General features: G+C 35.2%; 2 protein-coding genes across 2 annotated transcripts in view; both read left to right on the plus strand.

The window, feature by feature from the left end:
* The window catches only part of LOC132564317 (paladin-like), a 35,704-nt gene extending 26,634 nt beyond the window's left edge, over window positions 1-9,070 (plus strand). Inside the window, exons 12-19 of the mRNA XM_060228985.1 lie at window positions 1,152-1,331; window positions 2,500-2,553; window positions 3,573-3,722; window positions 5,166-5,315; window positions 5,676-5,756; window positions 6,192-6,332; window positions 8,203-8,358; window positions 8,849-9,070. Of these exons, the coding sequence (XP_060084968.1) occupies window positions 1,152-1,331; window positions 2,500-2,553; window positions 3,573-3,722; window positions 5,166-5,315; window positions 5,676-5,756; window positions 6,192-6,332; window positions 8,203-8,358; window positions 8,849-8,992 (1,056 nt within the window). The 3' untranslated portion in view covers window positions 8,993-9,070. The remainder of the gene's footprint in view (window positions 1-1,151; window positions 1,332-2,499; window positions 2,554-3,572; window positions 3,723-5,165; window positions 5,316-5,675; window positions 5,757-6,191; window positions 6,333-8,202; window positions 8,359-8,848) is intronic.
* An 8,471-nt stretch (window positions 9,071-17,541) lies between these two features.
* Window positions 17,542-22,979, plus strand: LOC132564316 (renalase-like). The gene is made up of 7 exons (XM_060228984.1): window positions 17,542-17,727; window positions 18,667-18,772; window positions 19,395-19,540; window positions 20,324-20,488; window positions 21,112-21,285; window positions 21,668-21,843; window positions 22,267-22,979. The coding sequence occupies exons 1-7, from the start codon at window positions 17,595-17,597 to the stop codon at window positions 22,444-22,446; spliced, it is 1,080 nt and encodes a 359-aa protein (XP_060084967.1). The 5' UTR covers window positions 17,542-17,594; the 3' UTR covers window positions 22,447-22,979.

Raw genomic sequence — 22,979 nt, forward strand, 5'->3', positions numbered from 1 at the left:
GTATTTACCAGGGTTACACAATATTTGTGGGATCCATTACTAGTATATTTGTAGAATTTGTTCCTAATTGTTCCCACTAATATGATTGTCCCAGTGTTTTTGTGAGTTAGTTGATTACTAGAACAAATGGGTGATTGACAAATAAACCTCCTTCTTCTCTGTATAGCTTCAAGTGGCTTTTACTCGGTGATTGTAGTGGAAAAAGTCAGGCCCAGGTCATTGAATTGAAGATGTTACATCATTGAATTGTTGATGTGATGTCATTGAATTGTTGGTGTGACATCATTGAATTGTTGGTGTGACATCATTGAATTGTTGATGTGATGTCATTGAATTGTTGGTGTGACGTCATTGAATTGTTGGTGTGATATCATTGAATTGTTGATGTGACATTATTGAATTGTTGGTGTGACATCATTGAATTGTTGATGTGACGTCATTGAATTGTTGATGTGACGTCATTGAATTGTTGATGTGACGTCATTGAATTGTTGATGTGGCATCATTGAATTGTTGGTGTGACGTCATTGAATTGTTGATGTGACGTCATTGAATTGTTGATGTGACATCATTGAATTGTTGATGTGACGTCATTGAATTGTTGGTGTGACATCATTGAATTGTTGATGTGACATTATTGAATTGTTGGTGTGACATCATTTAATTGTTGATGTGACGTCATTGAATTGTTGATGTGATGTCATTGAATTGTTGATGTGAAGTCATTGAATTGTTGATGTGATGTCATTGAATTGTTGGTGTGACATCATTGAATTGTTGATGTGACGTCATTGAATTGTTGATGTGATGTCATTGAATTGTTGATGTGACATCATTGAATTGTTGATGTGAAGTCATTGAATTGTTGATGTGACGTCATTGAATTGTTGATGTGACGTCATTGAATTGTTGGAGTGACATCATTGAATTGTTGATGTGATGTCATTGAATTGTTGATGTGACATCATTGAATTGTTGATGTGATGTCATTGAATTGTTTATGTGACGTTGTTGCATCATTGCTGTGGCATCATACAAGTGTTGTGACAAGGGAATCTCTTTGTATCCATCCTAGAGTATGAATAGGATATCACTTACTTGTAAATGACATCTATGTAACTGATTACATATATATGTTTTTTCTGCGTCAGGGTGTCACAAAGGTCTCTAACCATCTACTGAGTAAAAAGGCTGGACACACATTCCTCGCCATGATTAACTTGCGAAATGACTGCACTCTGGAATGTGATGGTGCCACGTACAGTGTTCGCCATGCTTCTTGTCTGGAGGATCCAATCACACATCCATACATGTCCCGTCAGGAACTGGAGGTGATAAGTTACAGTTACATATGATACGAATGTATCTGACATGGTCAGGGTGTGACTTTTATACTGAAAAAAAGCAGAGTTTGATTCATAATGACAAGAGGTCAAGGTTTGATCTATAATGACAAGAGGTCAAGGTTTGATCTATAATGACAAGAGGTCAAGATGTTGGATCTATAATGACAAGAGGTCAGGGTATGATCTATAGTGACAAAGGTCAGGGTTTGATCTATAATGACAAAGGTCAGTGTTGGATCTATAATGACAAAGGTTAGGGTATGATCTATAATGACAAAGGTCAGGGTTTGATCTATAATGACAAGAGGTCAAGGTTGGATCTATAATGACAAGAGGTCAGGGTATGATCTATATTGACAAAGGTCAGGGTATGATCTGTAATGACAAAGGTCAGGGTTTGATCTATATTGACAAAGGTCAGGGTATGATCTATAATGACAAAGGTCAGGGTTTGATCTATAATGACAAAGGTCAAGGTTTGATCTATAATGATAAGAGGTCAGGGTTTGATCTATATTGACAAAGGTCAGGGTATGATCTATAATGACAATAGGTCAGGGTTTGATGTATAATGAATAAAGTTCTTGTTTGATCTAAAATGACAAGAGGCCAGGGTTTGAACTATAATGACAAGAGGTCAGGGTTTGATGTATAATGAATAAAGTTCTTGTTTGATCTAAAATGACAAGAGGCCAGGGTTTGAACTATAATGACAAGAGGTCAGGGTTTAATCTATAATGACAAAGGTCAGGGTTTGATCTATATTGAATAAAGTTCTGGTTTGATCTATAATAACAAGACATCAGGGTTTTTCTGATACTGACTGACTGGTTTGTACCATTAATTTCATATAAATTGACACAGTTCTTTTTATTATGGGTTTTCATTGTTTTAACTGCAGACTAAGCTTAATGGCAAATTGTGTTACAGTGTAAGGGAGACAGCTTTGATACAACATGTGTTAATTGTCATGTACTGTACAGTGTAGGCATGTTTAAGTATAAAACAACAAAGATACAACTTCCTGTATATATGTCATTAACTATCTACCTATACATACACCTATCTGTTGTTAACAAAATGCCTTATCAAATATTTTTCACCCATATATATGTGTATATGTAGTTATTTATGAATATCTCTTGTGTTTTAGACCACTGAAGAGAGTCTGAAGAAAGAGATAAAGAATTCAGGAAACAGTGTACTGGTAAGTTAATTTCAGGTCGTTTAAACTTAATCAATACTTGTATGTACAATTAAGATAAATGCTACTAGTATCTAGTATTAAAAAGATACTGGAGTTTGAAGGGCTTTGTCAACAAGTTTCCTAAATTTGTCTTTTAGTACTTCTAAAAGGATACAATAATGTATTTAGTCATCTGAATTTTAACTCCCTCTGGACATAGACACAATAGCAGTGAGCTTCGATTTATCTATCATAAGACACACCTACATGTACCTAAATCATTTCTTTTTTCATATACACATGTTCAAACTTGTTCTAAAGTCAATATTATAACTTTCCAACATATGTTGTATTGTTTACATACTGGTGTACAACAGTGAAAAAAATTCAGTTTTTTATAAACAATTTTCTTCTTTTTTTGTTTGAAAGAAAAGCCAAAACAGGACATGACTTTACAGTCACATGAACCATCTTATTCAAAATCTTCAGAGAAAATCAAATTGTAATACAATGTATTTACATATTTGTTTTCATTAATGATTAAAGTCACAACTTCAGACAGACGACTTATTAGACTGAATGTCAGATTGATTATAACTGACGATACTGTCTGGCCTTCATGACATGTGTAATATACTACACCAGGTGTTTAATGGTTGTTTGTACCTTTTATGAAGTTATGATAATCACAAAATCAACAAAACGTTCAGTATCCTTACAATGTTCTGACACTCCGCTTCCAATATTATTTCAGGATTTTGAATTATATATAAAACAACAGTGATCAACATTTGCAATTAATTAACACTTCATTCTAGTAATCCAAGAATTTCATGTAAATATCGAAGTCTGTATGTGTTGTAATGGATGATATCTTTAGACTTAAGTCAATGTGTGTGTGTTTTATTGATGATCCATTGAGAGTCAATGTCTGCAGGTTTTCTTGATGATATATTTAGACTTTAGTCAATGTATGATGTTTTTGTTGTTGGAGAAATTCACCCAGAGTCAATATCTGAAAGTTTTATTTTTCTGACTAGGTGTACAACGACATCTCTGAGTCCCCAGTCCAGAAAGAGTTCTCCAGCATACTAACCCCTTCAGAACTGGCTGACCAGCAGAAGTTACAGACCCTAGACATGGTCTACCACAGAATACCACTGCAATATGATACAGCTCTAGAGGAGAAGGTGAAAATACAAGGAAATATGCCCAAGGACTAAAACATACTCCACCTACCATTAAATATAAAAATTCCATCTACTGTAAGACAGAAGTACTCAACCTACAGTAAAACATACATACTCCACCTACCATTAAATATAAAAATTCCATCTACTGTAAAACATAAATACTCTACCTACTGTAAAACATACATACTCCACCTACCATTAAATATAAAAATTCCATCTACTGTAAGACAGAAGTACTCAACCTACTGTAAAACATACATACTCCACCTACCATTAAATATAAAAATTCCATCTTCTGTAAAACATACATACTCCACCTACTGTAAAACATACATACTCCACCCCATTAACTGTAAAAACATGAAAGACAAAGTACTCAACCTACTGTAAAACATACATACTCCACCTACATACTCCACCTACCATTAAATATAAATATAAAACATACATACTCCACCTACTACTGTAAAACATAAAACATACTACCACCTACTGTAAAACATACATACTCCACCTACTGTAAAACATACATACTCCACCCACTGTAAAACATAAATACTCCACCTACTGTAAAACATAAATACTCTACCTACTGTAAAACATAAATACTCCACCTACTGTAAAACATAAATACTCCACCCACTGTAAAACATAAATACTCCACCTACTGTAAAACATAAATACTCCACCTACTGTAAAACATAAATACTCTACCTACTGTAAAACATAAATACTCTACCTACTGTAAAACATAAATACTCTACCTACTGTAAAACATAAATACTCTACCTACTGTAAAACATAAATACTCTACCTACTGTAAAACATAAATACTCTACCTACTGTAAAACATAAATAAAACACTCTACCTACTGTAAAACACTGTAAAACATAAATACTCCACCTACTGTAAAACATACATACTCCACCTACTGTAAAACATACATACTCCACCTACTGTAAAACATACATACTCCACCCACTGTAAAACATAGATACACCACCCACTGTAAAACATAAATACTCCACCCACTGTAAAACATACATACTCCACCTACCATAAAACATACATATTCTGCTTCCTGTAAAACATACCTATGCTATTATCATAAACCATACATATGCTACTTGCTGTAAAACATACATACTCCACCTACCGTAAAACATACATATTCTGCTTCCTGTAAAACATACCTATGCTATTATCATAAACCATACATATGCTATTATCATAAACCATACTTATGCTATTATCATAAACCTTACATATGCTACCTGCTGTAGAACATGCATACTCCATGTAAAATAATTATGCTTTACCTTCCATAACATAACTCTTCTCACTGTGAAATATACTTGACATGCCTACTACCTACATAGTAGACTTTCTTGTGTTAAATGTGCAGTAATGGCAGCATACCTGGTTTGTTTGTTAAACAGGATTTTGATGATCTGATGTCTATGGTGTGTGAATATGGTTATGACTGTGATCCTCGTGCCAACACAGCCTTTGTATTCTTTTGTCGGACTGGCAAAAGTCGAACCACAACAGCCATGGCAATAGCTGGACTTATCCTCTGTCATATCAGGGTAGGTACTGTGGCTCTTGACTCCCATCTACAAGTGAAAGTCACCTAGGCTAGTACTATCATCCCCCACCTAAGGCCATCCCATGGAATGGTATGACCATTCACCCTATAGGTTGACCCAGGGTAGGTATTTTCACTGACCCATCCTTTCTCACACATCTCTCGACCTGTGCCCCTGTAGCTTTAAGCTAGCTCCCTAATGCCTCTCCCAGCTCTTGCCCTCAAGGCTGCTGCTGAAACACTCATTGATTGTCATCATGTAATCAAACGACTTGTTATGATTTAAGATTTTTGTATAATAGAACTGAAATTTCATATCATTTACTAGTCTTTAGGTTAAAAACGAAATTTGCTTTTTCAGGGATTCCCCAAGGGAGCTAACCTTGGTGAACAAGAAAGAGTTTCATGTCCGAATGCACAATACACTAAAGGAGATTTTATTGTAAGTTCTGGGATATGAATGTGATCAAATATAATTATCACTTTTTGACACAATATTACAGTTACACAAAGGATCACAAATATATGATGCTGTATTTGTCATATATATAGAATAATTATCCTACAGTTAACTTTACCTATTTCTGGGCTTTTAAATATTTATTTATTATAGATGCAATAATGTTTATTTTTTAGAGTTAAGTTACCATCTATGTTTTTGAAACTTAATTTTGATGCTTTGATAACATAAACATGATATGTTATCGATAGAAAGAAAAACTCGTAATAGCAGCAGCAAAACTTTTACAGTAATTACTAAAATATTTATATCTATGGCACAGGTTTCTACTTACCGGTAAGTGTTTGTTGGCTTTTAAACCAAAACATCAAAAAATTAATTACTATGACAAAAAATATGACAACTTGTCTTCTGTAGATTGTCCAGAAACTGATCCGCCTGCTACCGAATGGTCATCAGATCAAGAGAGAAGTGGACTTCATCCTCGATGAAATATTTGAAACAATGTCAACAACCTTGTTTCATCTGAGGGAAAACACTTTTGTCATCTACAATAAGGTAAGGGGAAAGATGCTAAATCATTAACTAGGTTATCGAGAGAACATATGTTGATATGACATTGATAATGAGGTTAAAGAAAGGACAGTTGAAATTACACATTGTCAAACACATGAGAGTAGGAACAGGTGACATATCACATTGTTAACTAAGTGAGAGTGGAGACTGGTGACACGTTACTTTGTTGACCTGGTTAGAGTGGGAACAGATATAAAACTTTTAACTAGGTAAGATTGGGGACAGATGACATTGGAAATTGTTAACCAGATTATGATGGTGATGGATAACATGTCTCTTTTTTTACCAGGTCAGAATTGGGATATTTTATATATTGCACTGTTAACAAAGTAGGAGTGCAAGGGACAAGTGACATGTCACATTGTTGACTAAGTTAGAGTGTTAAGAAGGTAAATTGTAAAGATGAGGAAAGGTGATGTGAATGTGACATTATCTGTTATGACCTTGTCATTTTCATCCATTGACCTGTGCTTATTTGTGATTCTTGACTTTGGTTAACTGTGTCGGGTTGACCTTGTCATTGTGATCCATTGACCTGTGCTTTATTTGTGATTCTTGACCTTGGTTAACTGTGTCTGATGACCTTGTCATTTTCATTCATTGACCTGTGCTTTATTTGTGATTCTTGATCTTGGTTAACTGTGTCGGGTTGACCTTGTCATTGTGATCCATTGACCTGTGCTTTATTTGTGATTCTTGACCTTGGTTAACTGTGTCTGATGACCTTGTCATTTTCATCCATTGACCTGTGTTTTATTTGTGATTATTGACCTTGGTTAACTGTGTCTGATGACCTTGTCATTTTCATCCTTTGACCTGTGCTGTATTTGTGATGCTTGACCTGGTTAACTGTGTCTGATGACTTTGTCATTGTGATCCATTGACCTGTGCTGTATTTGTGATTCTTGACCTTGGTTAACTGTCTGATGACCTTGGTTAACAGTGTCGGATTGACCTTGTCATTGTGATCCATTGACCTGTGCTGTATTTGTGATGCTTGACCTGGTTAACTGTGTCTGATGACTTTGTCATTGTGATCCATTGACCTGTGCTGTATTTGTGATTCTTGACCTTGGTTAACTGTCTGATGACCTTGGTTAACTGTGTCTGATGACTTTGTCATTGTGATCCATTGACCTGTGCTGTATTTGTGATGCTTGACCTGGTTAACTGTGTCTGATGACTTTGTCATTGTGATCCATTGACCTGTGCTGTATTTGTGATTCTTGACCTTGGTTAACTGTCAGATGACTTTGTCATTGTGATCCTTTGAACTGTGCTGTATTTGTGATGCTTGACCTGGTTAACTGTGGCTGATGACTTTGTCATTGTGATCCATTGACCTGTGCTGTATTTGTGATTCTTGACCTTGGTTAACTGTCTGATGACCTTGGTTAACAGTGTCTGATGACCTTGGTTAACTGTGTCTGATGACCTTAACATTGTGATCCATTGACCTGTGCTGTATTTGTGATTCTTGACCTTGGTTAACTGTCTGATGACCTTGGTTAACAGTGTCTGATGACCTTGGTTAACTGTGTCTGATGACCTTAACATTTTGATCCATTGACCTGTGCCATATTTGTGATTCTTGACCTTGGTTAACTGTGTCTGATGACCTTGGTTAACTGTGTCTGATGACCTTGGTTAACTGTGTCTGATGACCTTGTCATTTTGTTTCATTGACATGTGCTGTATTTGTGATTCTTGACCTTGGTTAACTGTGTCTGATGACCTTGGTTAACTGTGTCTGATGACCTTGTTTAACTGTGTCTGATGACCTTGGTTAACTGTGTCTGATGACCTTGTCATTTTGATACATTGACATGTGCATTGTGTGTTGCTGTCACAGATAAAGAATGCTAAGACTGAGGCAAGCAGACAGGTGCTGAAACGTCAAAGTCTGGACTACCTAGAGCGATACATTTACCTCATCCTCTTCAATGCCTATTTACACTACGACAAGAAGAATCAGTGGCAGCGTCCTTTTAGCAAGTGGATGAAAGAGGTTTGCTTTATATTGAATAAGGTTATCTCATTGTAATCAAAGACATTTAAACTTTTAAATAAATTGTTTATGTAAGTTCATTATTTTCCCTAAAAGAGATAAAACATAAAAACTCTAAGATATAGAACAGAAACTTCAAAACTTTCAATTTGACAAAATGTTTTTCTAGATTCTTAAAATTCTTGTTTAGTAAATCCTCAGTTTGTGATATCTTATGCCTATCAAAGATTTTGGCCAGACATATTATTAAATATATAATTTTTCATTCAGTTCAATAATTTTTGAAGGGGTTATTAGCCTTTGTTTTGTTTGTAAATATATACATGTACTTCCATATTTTCATGCATTTTAATGCAGAAATGATGGTTACTTTAGCATAGGGCAGGTCCTACATTAAAGTTGTGTGGTTATAACATTGTGTTTCATGATGTAGATGCAGTGTGCCGTAGTTAGCATTCAGCTGATGAGAATAATTTATTTCTATTTTTAGGTGGCTGCCTTAGCTGGAATTTATAAACTGTTGAACAACCTCGGTTTTTATGACTTTGACAAAATGCCCACATCATTCAAAACGATGAAAGAAAGATGGAGCCATCGTGGACAGGCCTTACCTTTCCATGGTGTCTTCTCCTGAAGATCATACTTTAAATTCATGACTCAAAAGTATGACTCAAGGTCATTATTTCAACATCAACGTCAAGTTTACATCACTTCTGCCCTGCTGGAGTCAACACCTAAAGGCTGTTTTTCAAGGCTGAACTAGATACTTACCTAGACCTGTGTCAACTGTTGGAATTATGCAAAAGATTGTGTTGTTTGATGTATTGTGTCTTGGTGCCTGGGTCAATGATCTTGGGCCTGACATTATGGTTTCAGTGTTTAGAGGTTACCATACCTGTTTAAGGGTCTGGTAGATTATTGTGGTACCTGAAATGACCTGAATTGTCTCTAAATCCCGAAGTTAGTACAGCTTAACTGTTAAGAGGAGCTGGCATACCTAGGACAAAGACATATAAGAGAATTATTTACCATATTTGAATCCTTTGACCAGCTCGCTCTATAATAGAATATGATGTTACCAGTGGTAATGTTAGTGATTATCAGACTAGGTTGGTTTGCAATCATTTATATGATGGAACAGACATCTAAAAAATAATGTTAATTTTGTTTGTCTAGATAGTTAGGAAAGTTCACAGCACAATCATATTTCTTAAAATAATTGAAATATTTTCAAAGGTTAAAGTACCAGGGTTTTTACAAGCCCATCAAAACTTTTGATGGGATGTATTATAGTATGACATTTTTCTTCCTCCATCTGTCCATCCATCTGTTATCAACTTGGAAATCTCCTCCTCACTGTTTTCAACTGATCGTTTTCAAACTTGGAAGGTTTAATCACCATGACATGCAGTTGTGTTTTACTGGATGGTAGTTTGATTTGACAGTATTTGGAAGACTTACTACTCCTTGTTGTTTTCATAATATTAATCTAGTCCAGATATCTTCTCCCTCAGTTTTCAACAAATTTCAGTGAACCTTTGTAGGCTTGAAAACCACAACATGAGATTGTGTTCACATGAACAGCATTTTGCTTAAACAATATTTCAAAAAGTCACTGTCCTTTGAACTTTTCAGTGTTTTGATCTTTTCCAGAGATTTCTTTCAATTTTCTGCACATCTCTTTAAGCTCAGTATGTTTCGATCATGAAAACATATATCATTCTTGTCCATCTTGACAATTTCGCTTATCATTACTGTTTGCATTCTTGTGTTGTTGTATCGTTTCTGATGAAACAAATCTTGAATGTTTTTTTGGTATGGGACAGGTACATTGATATGTCCAGGAGTAAGGGACAGGTGTATATTGTTTCGCCCACTCTTGTTTATATCGGGGAAGCTAGTCCTGAACATATGTTACTCTCTAAATTGTCTCTGGACTAATAACTGGACATGCAAAATGAAGAGAAAGCCTTTCGTATGGACAATTTTTCTGTCACTTTTGTTTTATCTGCAAAGCACATGACAGCAACTTTCATGTGAGGAATTCATTGAGTCAGTGCAATGGTCCTGATAAAGGCATCTCTGCAATGACTTAAAAAAGTTTTCAATTGTCCTAGTTGATTACTGGATAAAGTTCAACTTTGAACTAGAAATTTTAAACAACTGCATGCACGTTGACCTTACGGACAAGTTACTTGTTGCTCAGGTTTGAATTTGGTTTAGATGTAATCATGATATCCAATTTGCCACCTGAGAGGGTGACAAAATGAAGGCTGAAATTATGTTTCACAGAGTCTGACAAGATTGTGAATTAAATCCAATCATTAGATATAGATTATTAAACAGACATTATATCATTTGAAATAAGATCAATTTATTATCTCTTTTTCTGATGTTCATTCTATTTCAGTCCCTGACTTCATTAAGTTTGATGCTGAGCCAAATTTATACATGTATCTAAAGACGCTGTTGCTCTCTGATTGGGTCCATGGGTTACAAGTGTGTACATTTTTAGGTCATCTAGCACAAATATTCAGGATGACTTCTTAAAAAACACATTTAAAACTTCTTTTGAATCCCTCTCATGCCTTTGAGATGAAATTCTGTGGGACTGTTGAGAAACTGAAATGAGGAGTGCTGTTTACCTTTACTGCTAAAATATTGGAAACTGTTTTAATGATTTAATAATTGTTTCTATAACTACAACTGCTGTTATGTTTTATATACATGTATAGGTCTTTATAGTCCCGTTAAGGCCCAGGGGCCTCTTGTCTACCTAGGAGGTCCCTTGTTCATATGTTGTGCTCAGCAAAATTCAAAACTATTTGATAAGACTGCTGCCAACACACAGCCTGATTCCTGATATCTTGTCAATCAATTGTCTTATGATACTTACCAGTATCCTATACTCAAACTCGTAAGTCCTGCATGTAATTTGCAAACATTTTAAAAAGAAAACTCTGATCTTATCTTTGATACTGTAGATATGAAAATGTTCACCTGTTTTATGGTAAACACAATGAAATGGCCTTGGCAGTAATGCAGTTTACATTAATAATGAAGTTTCTTACCATCTGTTATTGGTCAAATGATAAGATAGCACAAACATATCCTGGTTCTTCTCAATGGTTCTCAAAAGGAATTTAATGGTGTATTGTACTGAAGGAAGCTGATTTTTCAGAGACCTAATAACTTTCAGCAAATTTTATTGGTCTACCAGGGCGCAATGATTTAATTTTCATTGAAATTTTAAACGTTCATTTCAGGTAGAAAATATGTAGATAAATTTCCCATTTAAGGGGAGCTAACTTAGACAATGAATACTTCTTAATGGCATTTATATGTAGTACTGCCGCAGTCACATTCATCTATTGTGATGACAGCACATCAGATCAAAACAGCTCATGGCAGGTCAAATGTATGATAAATTCAACAGCTAGTGAAGACACAGCCTTGAGGATGATGGGAAGGTTTAATTTTGTATCAAATTCATCTACAATGTATTACATAGTTACTAAATCTGCCAAGGCAATCAAGAAACTAATAATTATGGTCCGAAGGCCGAAGTGACCTTAAGTTTAATACAAACTGATGGTGTTATGGCATCCATATTCCAAGGTTGTAACAAGGTCAAAGTGCGACCTTGACCTTATGTTGGGGTATTGAAGTAATTAAGTATGGAATCTTGACATACTGATGATCCTCCAAAAAACAGTATACCTAATTGATAGGATTGTTATAATGTTGTACTGCATGATTAGCATTTGTATCTTGTGAAAATGGTTCATCCAGATTAAGATTGTGTATTTTGATTAGAAGTGACATTTTTAAAATAATATTATTCACATGCACTAATACAATTTTATTGAACATTGTACATATTTTTCACATTTTCATAGCAAAAATTCCTCCCTAGATCTTCTGACAATTTAGACACAACTTTGATAATGTCACAACTGAGGTATTACAGCAGACATTAGTTATTTGTTGTGATATAAAACAAATGTTACCACTAGCAGGTATTTCAAGTGTTTCATGGTATGAAATTTGCTAACGTATTTAATTAATGTAACTCACTAATTTGTTTATGTAATTTGGGTGATATAGATATTTATTGTAATTAAATTGCCATTCACTCCTGTTTTTCATTAGTTGAAAGCACATTACACTTGTGATATTCTTATATAGGCATTCACTCTCACACTTGTACATGGCTGACTCTCAGCTACGTAATTGGTGATTGATTTAATGAATTTTACTAACACATATTTTTGCTTGTTCGTGTATTGATAGAATATTTTATATACCTGTATGTCAAAGCTGTTCTTTATGTACATGTGTGATGAAGTGGACATAAAACAGATCATGCTGAAACATATTATATTACTAAGATGAAATTTAACTTTCAAATTAAAATTTACCCACCAAAATGTTATTTTACTTGGAATAAATATATGCATCTTATTTGCCATTGTTGTTATGGAGTGTTCAGAGGGTCACACCAGGCACAGATCACAAGGACGAAGTATAGAGTATGGTCCCAAATGTTTCCTCTCCGAATTGAAACGCAACTGATTAATCAACAATCAAAGCAATAAAACATTTTCAACTGATAAAACATGGTTTTATGATCACAAGAGGTTAGGGTAATCTCCGATACATCCCATACATATTTAAACATTGAAGTCTGACAAACATCTACAATGTTACAAGAATTACAGTGTAGTCCCCATGTCCCTCTGTACCTTCTCTCATGTCACATCCTTTTCTTAATCAGTCTCATATTTTCAGAATCTTTCAACAGATTTCATTCATCTGCCCCATAGTTATTATATCATCAAGTTTTACACCTTATTAAGGTTAAAGAGTTAGAAATGACACATTTGACAAGAAACTGATGTCTCATTGTCATGTTCTACTTTACCATATATTTTTCTTTTTGTGAAATATATATCGGACATGTCACATCCCTTTCAACACTGAAAGTATTTTTACATAATCAAAGAAAAGAAAGTTGCAATACTACTTTTTATTGTCTTCTGACATGTACATAAATCTGCTGGTCAGTACAAAAGTTTGATTACCATATTTTAGCTAGGTGTTGGATTTCAAAAGTTTTGAAAATGAGAGTTTTGGAGTTAAGAGGTTTTGCTTTTATAGATTAGAAATAGAAACTTGTTACATATTCTAAAACCAAGCAAATTTTCTTTATTGCTCAAAGTTTAAAATTAAGATCAAAGTTATGTTATTTGTTAGTAAAGTGGATTTGGATCAAAATTTAACGGATTTGATGGTTTGAGTATGTGACATTGAGATCCACAGTTAGAGAATAATGTAATGGAGAAAAAACACACAAGATTTACATACTTTGGTCTATAAATCAGTAAATAAGTACCTTACATAAAAAAATATGAGCTAAAGGGTTTGGGAATAGAGGTTTTTATTCATCAGTCTGGGATTTCTTATTACTTTGTGATAGTGTTTTATCATTGGAATTTATCATTACTTGGGTGATAGTGTTGTGTCACTGGGATAACCTGCTACAGTGTGATAGTGTTGTGTCACTGGGATAGCTTGTCACTGTGTGATAGTGTTGTGTCACTGGGATAGCTTGTTACTGTGTGATAGTGTTGTGTCACGGGGATAACTTGTTACTGTGTGATAGTGTTGTGTCACTGGGATAACCTGCTACTGTGTGATAGTGTTGTGTCACTGGGATAGCTTGTTACTGTGTGATAGTGTTGTGTCACTGGGATAACCTGCTACTGTGAGATAGTGTTGTGTCACTGGGATAGCTTGTTACTGTGTGATAGTGTTGTGTCACTGGGATAACTTGTTACTGTGTGACAGTGTTGTGTCACTGATAACTTGTTACTGTGTGATAGTGTTGTGTCACTGGGATAACTTGTTACTGTGTAATAGTGTTGTGTCACTGATAACTTGTTACTGTGTGATAGTGTTGTGTCACTGGGATTGCTTGTTACTGTGTGATAGTGTTGTGTCACTGGGATAGCTTGTTACTGTGTGACAGTGTTGTGTCACTGATAACTTGTTACTGTGTGATAGTGTTGTGTCACTGGGATAACTTGTTACTGTGTGATAGTGTTGTGTCACTGGGATAACTTGTTACTGCGTGATAGTGTTGTGTCACTGGGATAACTTGTTACTGTGTGACAGTGTTGTGTCACTGGGATAACTTGTTACTGTGTGATAGTGTTGTGTCACTGGGATAACTTGTTACTGTGTGACAGTGTTGTGTCACTGGGATAACTTGTTACTGTGTGATAGTGTTGTGTCACTGGGATAACTTGTTACTGTGTGATAGTGTTGTGCCACTGATAACTTGTTACTGTGTGATAGTGTTGTGTCATTGATAACTTGTTACTGTGTGATAGTGTTGTGTCAAAGGCACAGCTTGTTACTGTGTGATAGTGTTGTGTCACTGGGATAACTTGTTACTGTGTGATAGTGTTGTGTCACTGGGATAGCTTGTTACTGTGTGATAGTGTTGGGTCACTGGGATAGCTTGTTACTGTGTGATAGTGTTGTGTCACTGGGATAGCTTGTTACTGTGTGATAGTGTTGTGTCACTGATAACTTGTTACTGTTTGATAGTGTTGTGTCACTGGGATAACTTGTTACTGTGTGATAGTTTAGTGTCACTGGGATAACTTGTTACTGTGTGATAGTGTTGGGTCACTGGGATAGCTTGTTACTGTGTGACAGTGTTGTGTCACTGATAGCTTGTTACTGTGTGATAGTGTGGTGTCACTGGGATAGCTTGTTACTGTGTGATAGTGTGGTGTCACTTGGATAGCTTGTTACTGTGTGTTAGTGTTGTGTCACTGGGATAGCTTGTTACTTTGTGATAGTGTTGTGTCACTGGGATAACTTGTTACTGTGTGATAGTGTTGTGTCACTGGGATAGCTTGTTACTGTGTGATAGTGTGGTGTCACTGGGATAACTTGTTACTGTGTGATAGTGTGGTGTCACTGGGTTAGCTTGTTACTGTGTGATAGTGTGGTGTCACTGGGATAACTTGTTACTGTGTGATAGTGTTGTGTCACTGGGATAGCTTGTTACTGTGTGATAGTGTGGTGTCACTGACAGTCTGGGATAACCTGTTACTGTTTGTAGTGTTATATCATTTTCTTGTAACTCCTCCGACTGTTTTCTGATAAAACAGATATTCTATAATGTTGTAAGATTTAGATAGTATCACACGAATGGTCATCAAATGAAATATCTATCAGTTATGATTACAATATGATTGTGTTGGTCTTGTGTATTTTCTGCTTGATACATGTTTTCTTTTATATGAAAATTTTGTTCAATAAATTAATACTTTATTTTGGTGTTTGTTATTTATTTAGTTGGTATGATGAGTTGTCAGTTTCAATCTCCTTTTGAATTCACTGATTGTATTACAACTCTAGGTAGGATGCTGTAAGTTTCTTTATTGCATCTGAAAGTTTGCCTGACCATGAAAAATTTATAACAACAGTATTCAATGAGAGTAAATGAATTGCTATTCCAAGTCTTCGAATTCAAGTGATACTACTTCCTAATTTTAGTGAGTTCTGTAATATTCTACTGCCCAAAATTACAACTCCTTGCCATTGAATCAGAATTCCCATTTGATTTGATTTTAGAAATCCTTTACTAGTTAAGATTTAGGAAAATCAGTCAGTGACTTTCTCTGTCTAAAGAGATGGACAAATCATTCCTACAGAATAAGAAGGATTTTGTAGAATTTGCTCTATTTCCACATTTGGGGCCGAGACCACCTTTTATGTAAAACTAATACCTTTTCATGCAAGGATGCTTCAAACCAAATTGGGACAAAATTCTGGCATTCCTAAGGAAGTATTTTAAAGAATTTTGTCTATTTCCTCTTCTGGGTCCCTCCTGCCTCCCGTCCACCCATGCATGCTTTCAGACTAAGCTAGGGAAGAATCCTAGTATTCCTACAGAATAGAAAGGCCAGTGTTTGGAGAATTTGTTTATTTCTCCTATTTGGCCCGACCTCTCGCCCTGGAGTGGTCTAACTATTAAGGAAATTACACCTCTACAACGTTTCCTGATATGCATATCGACTGATGGTCTATCTAATTACTTATATTATTTAGTCATGGAAAACGTACCTCTCTATGTCGAACACTTGGATCGTCAGCTTATAGACGACAACAGGAACATGCCATCTTGGTATTGGAGGATAAGATTGACAATCTCCAAACTAAAATCAACAGTACTGGTGAGTGATGTCAAAACTGCAACACTAATGAAGTTGACGACAGATCAGAGAAATGGAGAACCTACAAAGATGTCAAACAAACTTAAGTGATTCTTTTTTGTTCCAGATAAAGTTGGTGAAAATTGTGACCTACAATAGAAGAAAATCTGAAAGTGAAAGACTACACTGACATTGACAATACAATTAGGATTGAATTCAAAATCAGAGATGCTTGCATGATTCAGAATGGGGAATTACATTCACGGATTCTTACAGGGTTGATTCAAAATATAATTGATGGAAGTTATTCATATTATGTACCATAGCCATTTTAATAGGGAGCTTATATGACTATTGATATGATAAAATCATTGCTGAAAACGACCTAAATTAAACACAAATGTTGCAAATTTTAACGTTATCTATCATATTTGGATATACTTACGAGTTTTGGGTAAGTGTGGGATAGTTAAGTTTGCGTATTTTGTCGCAACTGTTTTATTCTGTACATGAAGGTGGTCAGTTTGAACTTCCAAAGTTGGCATGTTCAAACCCCACATTTGGTCTAAAGTGTCAAAAGGTGTATCAAAAAGGCATCCTCGATACTTCAAGGGTTACGATCACTTTCAGAGAGAAAATAATTGTATATGCACGGAACCCCTGGAGTATCGAGAGCAGTACTTACTTAGAATTACATGTGTAACTTTTTCACATTATACTGTACAAAAGTAAGTTTTGTATGTTAGATGGTTTAAAATAAACATATAATATTGGTTATGTTTATATGTCATGATTGGAAGTAATCTATTTTATACACATCAATCACATCCATATTTTTGAATTCTCAAATCAAAGCAATAATTCCGGATTTATATCGTGCGGTTCCGGATCCGGATCATTGTTTACGTCGTTCCAACATGTCAGCGCCCTTGACGATCAAAACACTTACATAAGACCCCGTTTTCTTACACGTGACCTGATAAACATTTGTAGGTTATCATAATGATGAAGACTGCAATGGAAAAGCTGGTAGTGGTTGGGGCAGGGATTACGGGAGCTTCGTCTGCTGCTTTGCTGAAGAAAATCTTACCCGATGGAGCCGTTGTTAAGATTCTGGACAAGTCAAGGGGAACGGGTAAAATAATTAAAACTTAAAAACGTGATTGTCTCTCTTTAAAAAAAAACGTTTAAACTGCTTAAAGAGATATAGAATGGTGATATTGCTTGTAATTCAAACCTGGACGTTTCTGGTTAAAGACAATGTCCAGATCCGTGGATCCTTGATCTGTTGGTACAGCATTAACATGATATGCACTTTAAAGGGAAGTAATTTACGGCAATTTATGATATCACATAAATGTGAACGAAAAGACAGTGAATGGGTATAGAAACTACCTGCATTTACTATTTTTAATCATGTACACATACGGCTTTCTGGGCTTGCAACACATGTATACAAATGTACTTGTAATCAATAGAAGATCAGCCTCATGTTGAATGTTCATGAAGGTAACGTTACACTGAGTAAATAGTTAGACTGGCCTGGTGATGGCTCAAATTAGAGATCAACTTCAGTGTGTAGATATAGCTGTAAGTAAAAGTCAAAGTCATGTTATTTGGGCATGGCTGGCAAGTAAGGGGTGTCAGAGCACATACTGGTATATATGTATAAGATGTATATACCAGACTGTATATCAATATGGATGAAGTACAACTTAGATGTGGATTTGCATAACATTAACAGTTGTTGATCAGACAGATCTACAGGAATGCTGTAAACACCTTTTTGAATAATATCTTCTTAAATGAGTCAGTGATTAGATTTTACTTTCATTTTCAAAACAATCCTGGTATTAAAGATCAAAGATATTTTCTAGAATTATTGTCTAATTATTTGAAAAAATACAGGTAATTACTAATGTCTTATTTGGATACCTGGACGTAAATAGGGTGATTGAGCCCTAAAAATGCATGCTTTAAGAAAGGAGTACATGATATTCTTGTTAATATTACACTAGCTATCTGCAGCCAATAAACTCCTTTTTCCTCCAACTTGTTTATTGTTTTTTATCAGGAGGGCGAATGTCAACAAGCCGTTGCTCAAACGGAAAGAGTGCAACTGTTGATCTAGGTGCCCAGTACATTTCAATTAATCTCCACTATGCCAAAGTCCATCAAAGGTATGAAAATCTTGGTATGATCCATGTACTGTCACATTGTGGAAATAAGAAACAGACTACATGTTTTTTGTTAGTAAAATCTTCTTCATCATTAAGACTTCAAAAAAATGAAGTATGTTGTGTTTCACATGATTAAAAAGTTACATTGGACATGCTGTTATAACTGTAATCATTCTTTATATGTATGTATCTGTGTATCTATGTATGCATGTATGTACATATGCTAGTTCATTTGTTTGTTCATTCATTCTTCAAAATATTTGCTTCCCAAAATTTGGAACAATAATGTCACAAAAACTAATGTTTAATTACAATATAAAATCACACTACAATACCTACAATTTGTTATTTTAATCAGAGGAACAGGAAGTTTGGTCTTCTTGGATAATACTGTATATCTTGTACTATGCTAATCTGTCATATACATAATGTTAAGGTCTGGTTTGTCCTGAAACATATTGTATTCTGTTAGCATGAAATACATAGAAATGTGTATGGTTGGGAAGGAAACCTTTTTGTTGTCTGTAGAATGATGCATTGTATAAGGAATTTTGATGAAGATGGTACTTATAATAACATGGAACAGTATATATCACATGACTTCCAATCTTGTTTACTGTAGTATACATGAAGAGCTGATATCCCAAGGTTTACTAAAGGCATCAACATGTGTGATGGAGGGAGATAAGTTTGGAGGAGAAGACATCCTACATTATGTAGCTCCAGCTGGGATCAGTTCTCTAGTCAAACACTTTGTCAAGCAGGCAGGTATATACTCTCTACATTCATCCTTAAGGGAAATATAAGCTCTGCCTTTGTTTAATAGGGCAAACATCCCTCTGGTCCCATAGATACACTGTACATTGGTTACAGAGGGCTAACATCCCTCTGGTCCCATAGATACACTGTACATTGGTTACAGAGGGCTAACATCCCTCTGGTCCCATAGATACACTGTACATCAGTTACAGAGGGCTAACATCCCTCTGGTCCCATAGATACACTGTACATCAGTTACAGAGGGCTAACATCCCTCCGGTCCCATAGATACACTGTACATCAGTTACAGAGGGCTAACGTCCCTCGAGTCCCATAGATACACTGTACATCAGATATAGAGAGATGACATACCTCCAGTTCTGTACATATGCTTTACAGTTGTCTATGAGGAGATAATAGTTCTCTGCACATTGTAGATGAGATATGTTCTTCATTTTAATAGAAGATTGTGGCATTCTTTAATGTTAACTCTAGGTGTATACTGTGGAACAAACATACATGTACATTGTATAATGTCATTATAAAGAACATGTACCTATGTCACTATATAGAACATGTACCTATGTCACTATATAGAACATGTACCTATGTCACTATATAGAACATGTACCTATGTCACTATATAGAACATGTACCTGTGTCATTATATAGAATGTGTACCTGTGTCATTGTATAGACCATGTACCCATGTCACTATATAGAATGTGTACTATGTCGTTATGTAGAATATGTCATTTTATAGTGGTACCTGTGTTTTTTCCTATACTTTAGGTGCTGAAGTAGCATATGAAGAACATGTTACCAAAGTAGACATAGAAAACAAAAAGGTGAAACTGACAACCTTGAAAGGACAAGAGGAACTGTGTGATGGGGTCATACTGACCATGCCTGTACCACAAATTCTCCAACTGGACGGCTCTATCAGACAACTCATTGGTCAGTATACTCCCTATTACATGTGTTAGTTCTGTGAACTGTTTTTGTCCTTCTAGAGGTCCACAAGTCCCAGACATAATCTACAACTCATTGTGGACTTGGTTTACTGTAATCATACTAATTTAGTTCTAAAGGTCCACAAGTCCCAGACATAATCTACAACTCATTGTGGACTTAGTTTACTGTAATCATACTAATTTGACACAATCCCTTTTTAGGCCATCCCAGACATAATAAACTCATTGTGGACTTGGTTTACTGTAATCATACTAATTTAGTTCTAGAGGTCCACAAGTCCCAGACATAATCTACAACTCATTGTGGACTTGGTTTACTGTAATCATACTAAAGCTAAATAATATTTACCAAAGACACAATCCCAGGCCATTATCACTTTTTAACAAAAGTGCATAATATTTGAATGAGATTTCAGGCAAAAAAGATGACAGTTTAAGAATGTATGTTTCTGTCATCTTGGTGTACTTGTTATCAGGCACAATGTCAAGCTCTGATAGATAAAGGCTTGTAGTCCTTACTTTTGTCTGATATTTGTTAAACATCTATTAATTAATTTATCAATTATTTCAACACTTAATTGTTTCACCTTTTTTTTTTCGTTCTAGATTCTCAACCAAAAGTCAAAGAAAATCTAGAGAATGTATCTTACTCAATGCGATTTGCTGTAGGATTATTTTATGATCCGGGTGTAACATTGTCATACCCATGGGCAGTGAAGTACTTCAGAGATAACCCATGTGTATGTTACATAGCCATTGATGACAAGAAGAGAGGGACAGGTAATTAACTTAAGAAAAGCCACAGTAACAATGTTGAATAGATTTCTTTACTTAAACACAACACCTTGACTCTACAGTATGGAAGTAATGTAATGTGATACGGATTATGATGATGTCTGATTTAATTTGTTTCTCAAAATTGAAATGTTTGATTTCATGAAAATATTTTTACAACTTATTGTCAGCTGAATAATAGGTTAATACAGATCATGTAAATGAACATATTAGTGATAAAGATGCTGTTTTCTACCTCAACTGGTAGAAAAAGCCTGTTGTAGAGATATCACCATGTTTTTAAGGCAACAGAATTGTTATTTGCAAAGTGAAAACACCTAACACTGACAAAACTTCTGGAATGCACTGCAACTTTTCCTATCTGCAGAAAGTGACAGTGTTGGTCCCTCTGTTGTGATACATACTTCTGTGCCCTTTGGAATGAAGCACCTGGAGGAGGACAAGGACAGTGTGAAGGACATTATAATGAAGCATGTGAAGGAGTTACTCCCCGATATTCCAGAACCAGCTGAGGTCAAAGGTCACAAGTGGAGATATTCTCAGGTAAATTTGTTTGGTTTAATTAACACTGGTCTATTATAACAAGGATTTCTACTAATTCAAATCTGTATAGAAAATAGGTTTCAGTAAATTCATAGTGGAACTTTTGTTATGGTTGATATAACAGTTAAAATAGAGGGGTCAGTTGGTACATTGGTAACATACTCGCTTTCACCTAGACAGCTGAGGTTCACTTCTTCGAACAGGCATGAAAAGGTAGAGAAAACCCTACACAGCAATATAGGTTTTCCCAGAATGCAAGAATTGTTGTAAAGTAGATGAAGTTTAATGATTATAGCAAAAATTTCCCTAACTGACTTTTTGCGTTCACACAAAAATATCTGCTTAATGTGAGAAAGCATTGTATTGATCACAGTGAAGATAAACAATTTCAAAATGTTCTAGTAGTTTCCATTTGTGTTCCAGATACACAAGAGTTATGTTAATGAGCCAGGCTGTGTTGTCCTGTCTCAGACTCCCCCTATCATACTGGCTGGCGATGCCTTCTCTCACTCTAACCTCGATGGATGTCTCACCTCTTCATCATCAGTACGAGATGCATTTATAAACTGTACAGGTCTAGATCAGCCAACAAATCGTTTGTGAATTTTCCGTAGAATCCATTTTTTAGGTACAAGATCTTTCAACAATCATTCATAACCTGCAAGATCTCAATACGGGAATTTGTGAACTGAGAGATCACAGCCAAAGTTTTTGTGTAGAGTGAGATCTCTGTTTGATCATTTGCATGAAGTTTTGTGAATGATATAATGGCAGTCATTTTTGAAATGATGAAATCTGCCCCTCAGCTGATTATTACTGCTGGAAGATAAGGTGATATTTGCAGAGACTGTGGATTAGAAGTTACTTGGTTATCTCCATGATGATATGATATTACTTGGTGGGAACAGGGATCATATGATATTACTTGGTGAGATATACATATATCTAGTCTATTTTGAGGCGATCAATGAATGAATGAAGTATATATAAAATTGGTGTATGATAGAGTATACATGTAAAATTAAAATCTATGTAACATTTTGTTTTTCGACTCCTCTTTTTTGATTTGATGGAAATAAAAATGTATGAAATGTGGTTTAAATGAGTGCTGAAATAATTTATTTTATAGTTTTGTT

This window comes from Ylistrum balloti, unplaced genomic scaffold (assembly GCF_031769215.1).
Source record: "Ylistrum balloti isolate Yb309-2 unplaced genomic scaffold, AGI_CSIRO_Ybal_v1 Utg372168, whole genome shotgun sequence".
Taxonomy (NCBI): Eukaryota; Metazoa; Mollusca; class Bivalvia; order Pectinida; family Pectinidae; genus Ylistrum; species Ylistrum balloti.

Bases quoted from the DNA above. Each gene is read 5' to 3' on its own strand.
- LOC132564316 (XM_060228984.1), top strand. From the start codon at position 17,595: ATGATGAAGACTGCAATGGAAAAGCTGGTAGTGGTTGGGGCAGGGATT. The intron at 19,541-20,323 runs GTATATACTCTC...CCTATACTTTAG, and splicing joins ACACTTTGTCAAGCAGGCAG to GTGCTGAAGTAGCATATGAA. The intron at 20,489-21,111 runs GTCAGTATACTC...TTTTCGTTCTAG, and splicing joins CTCTATCAGACAACTCATTG to ATTCTCAACCAAAAGTCAAA.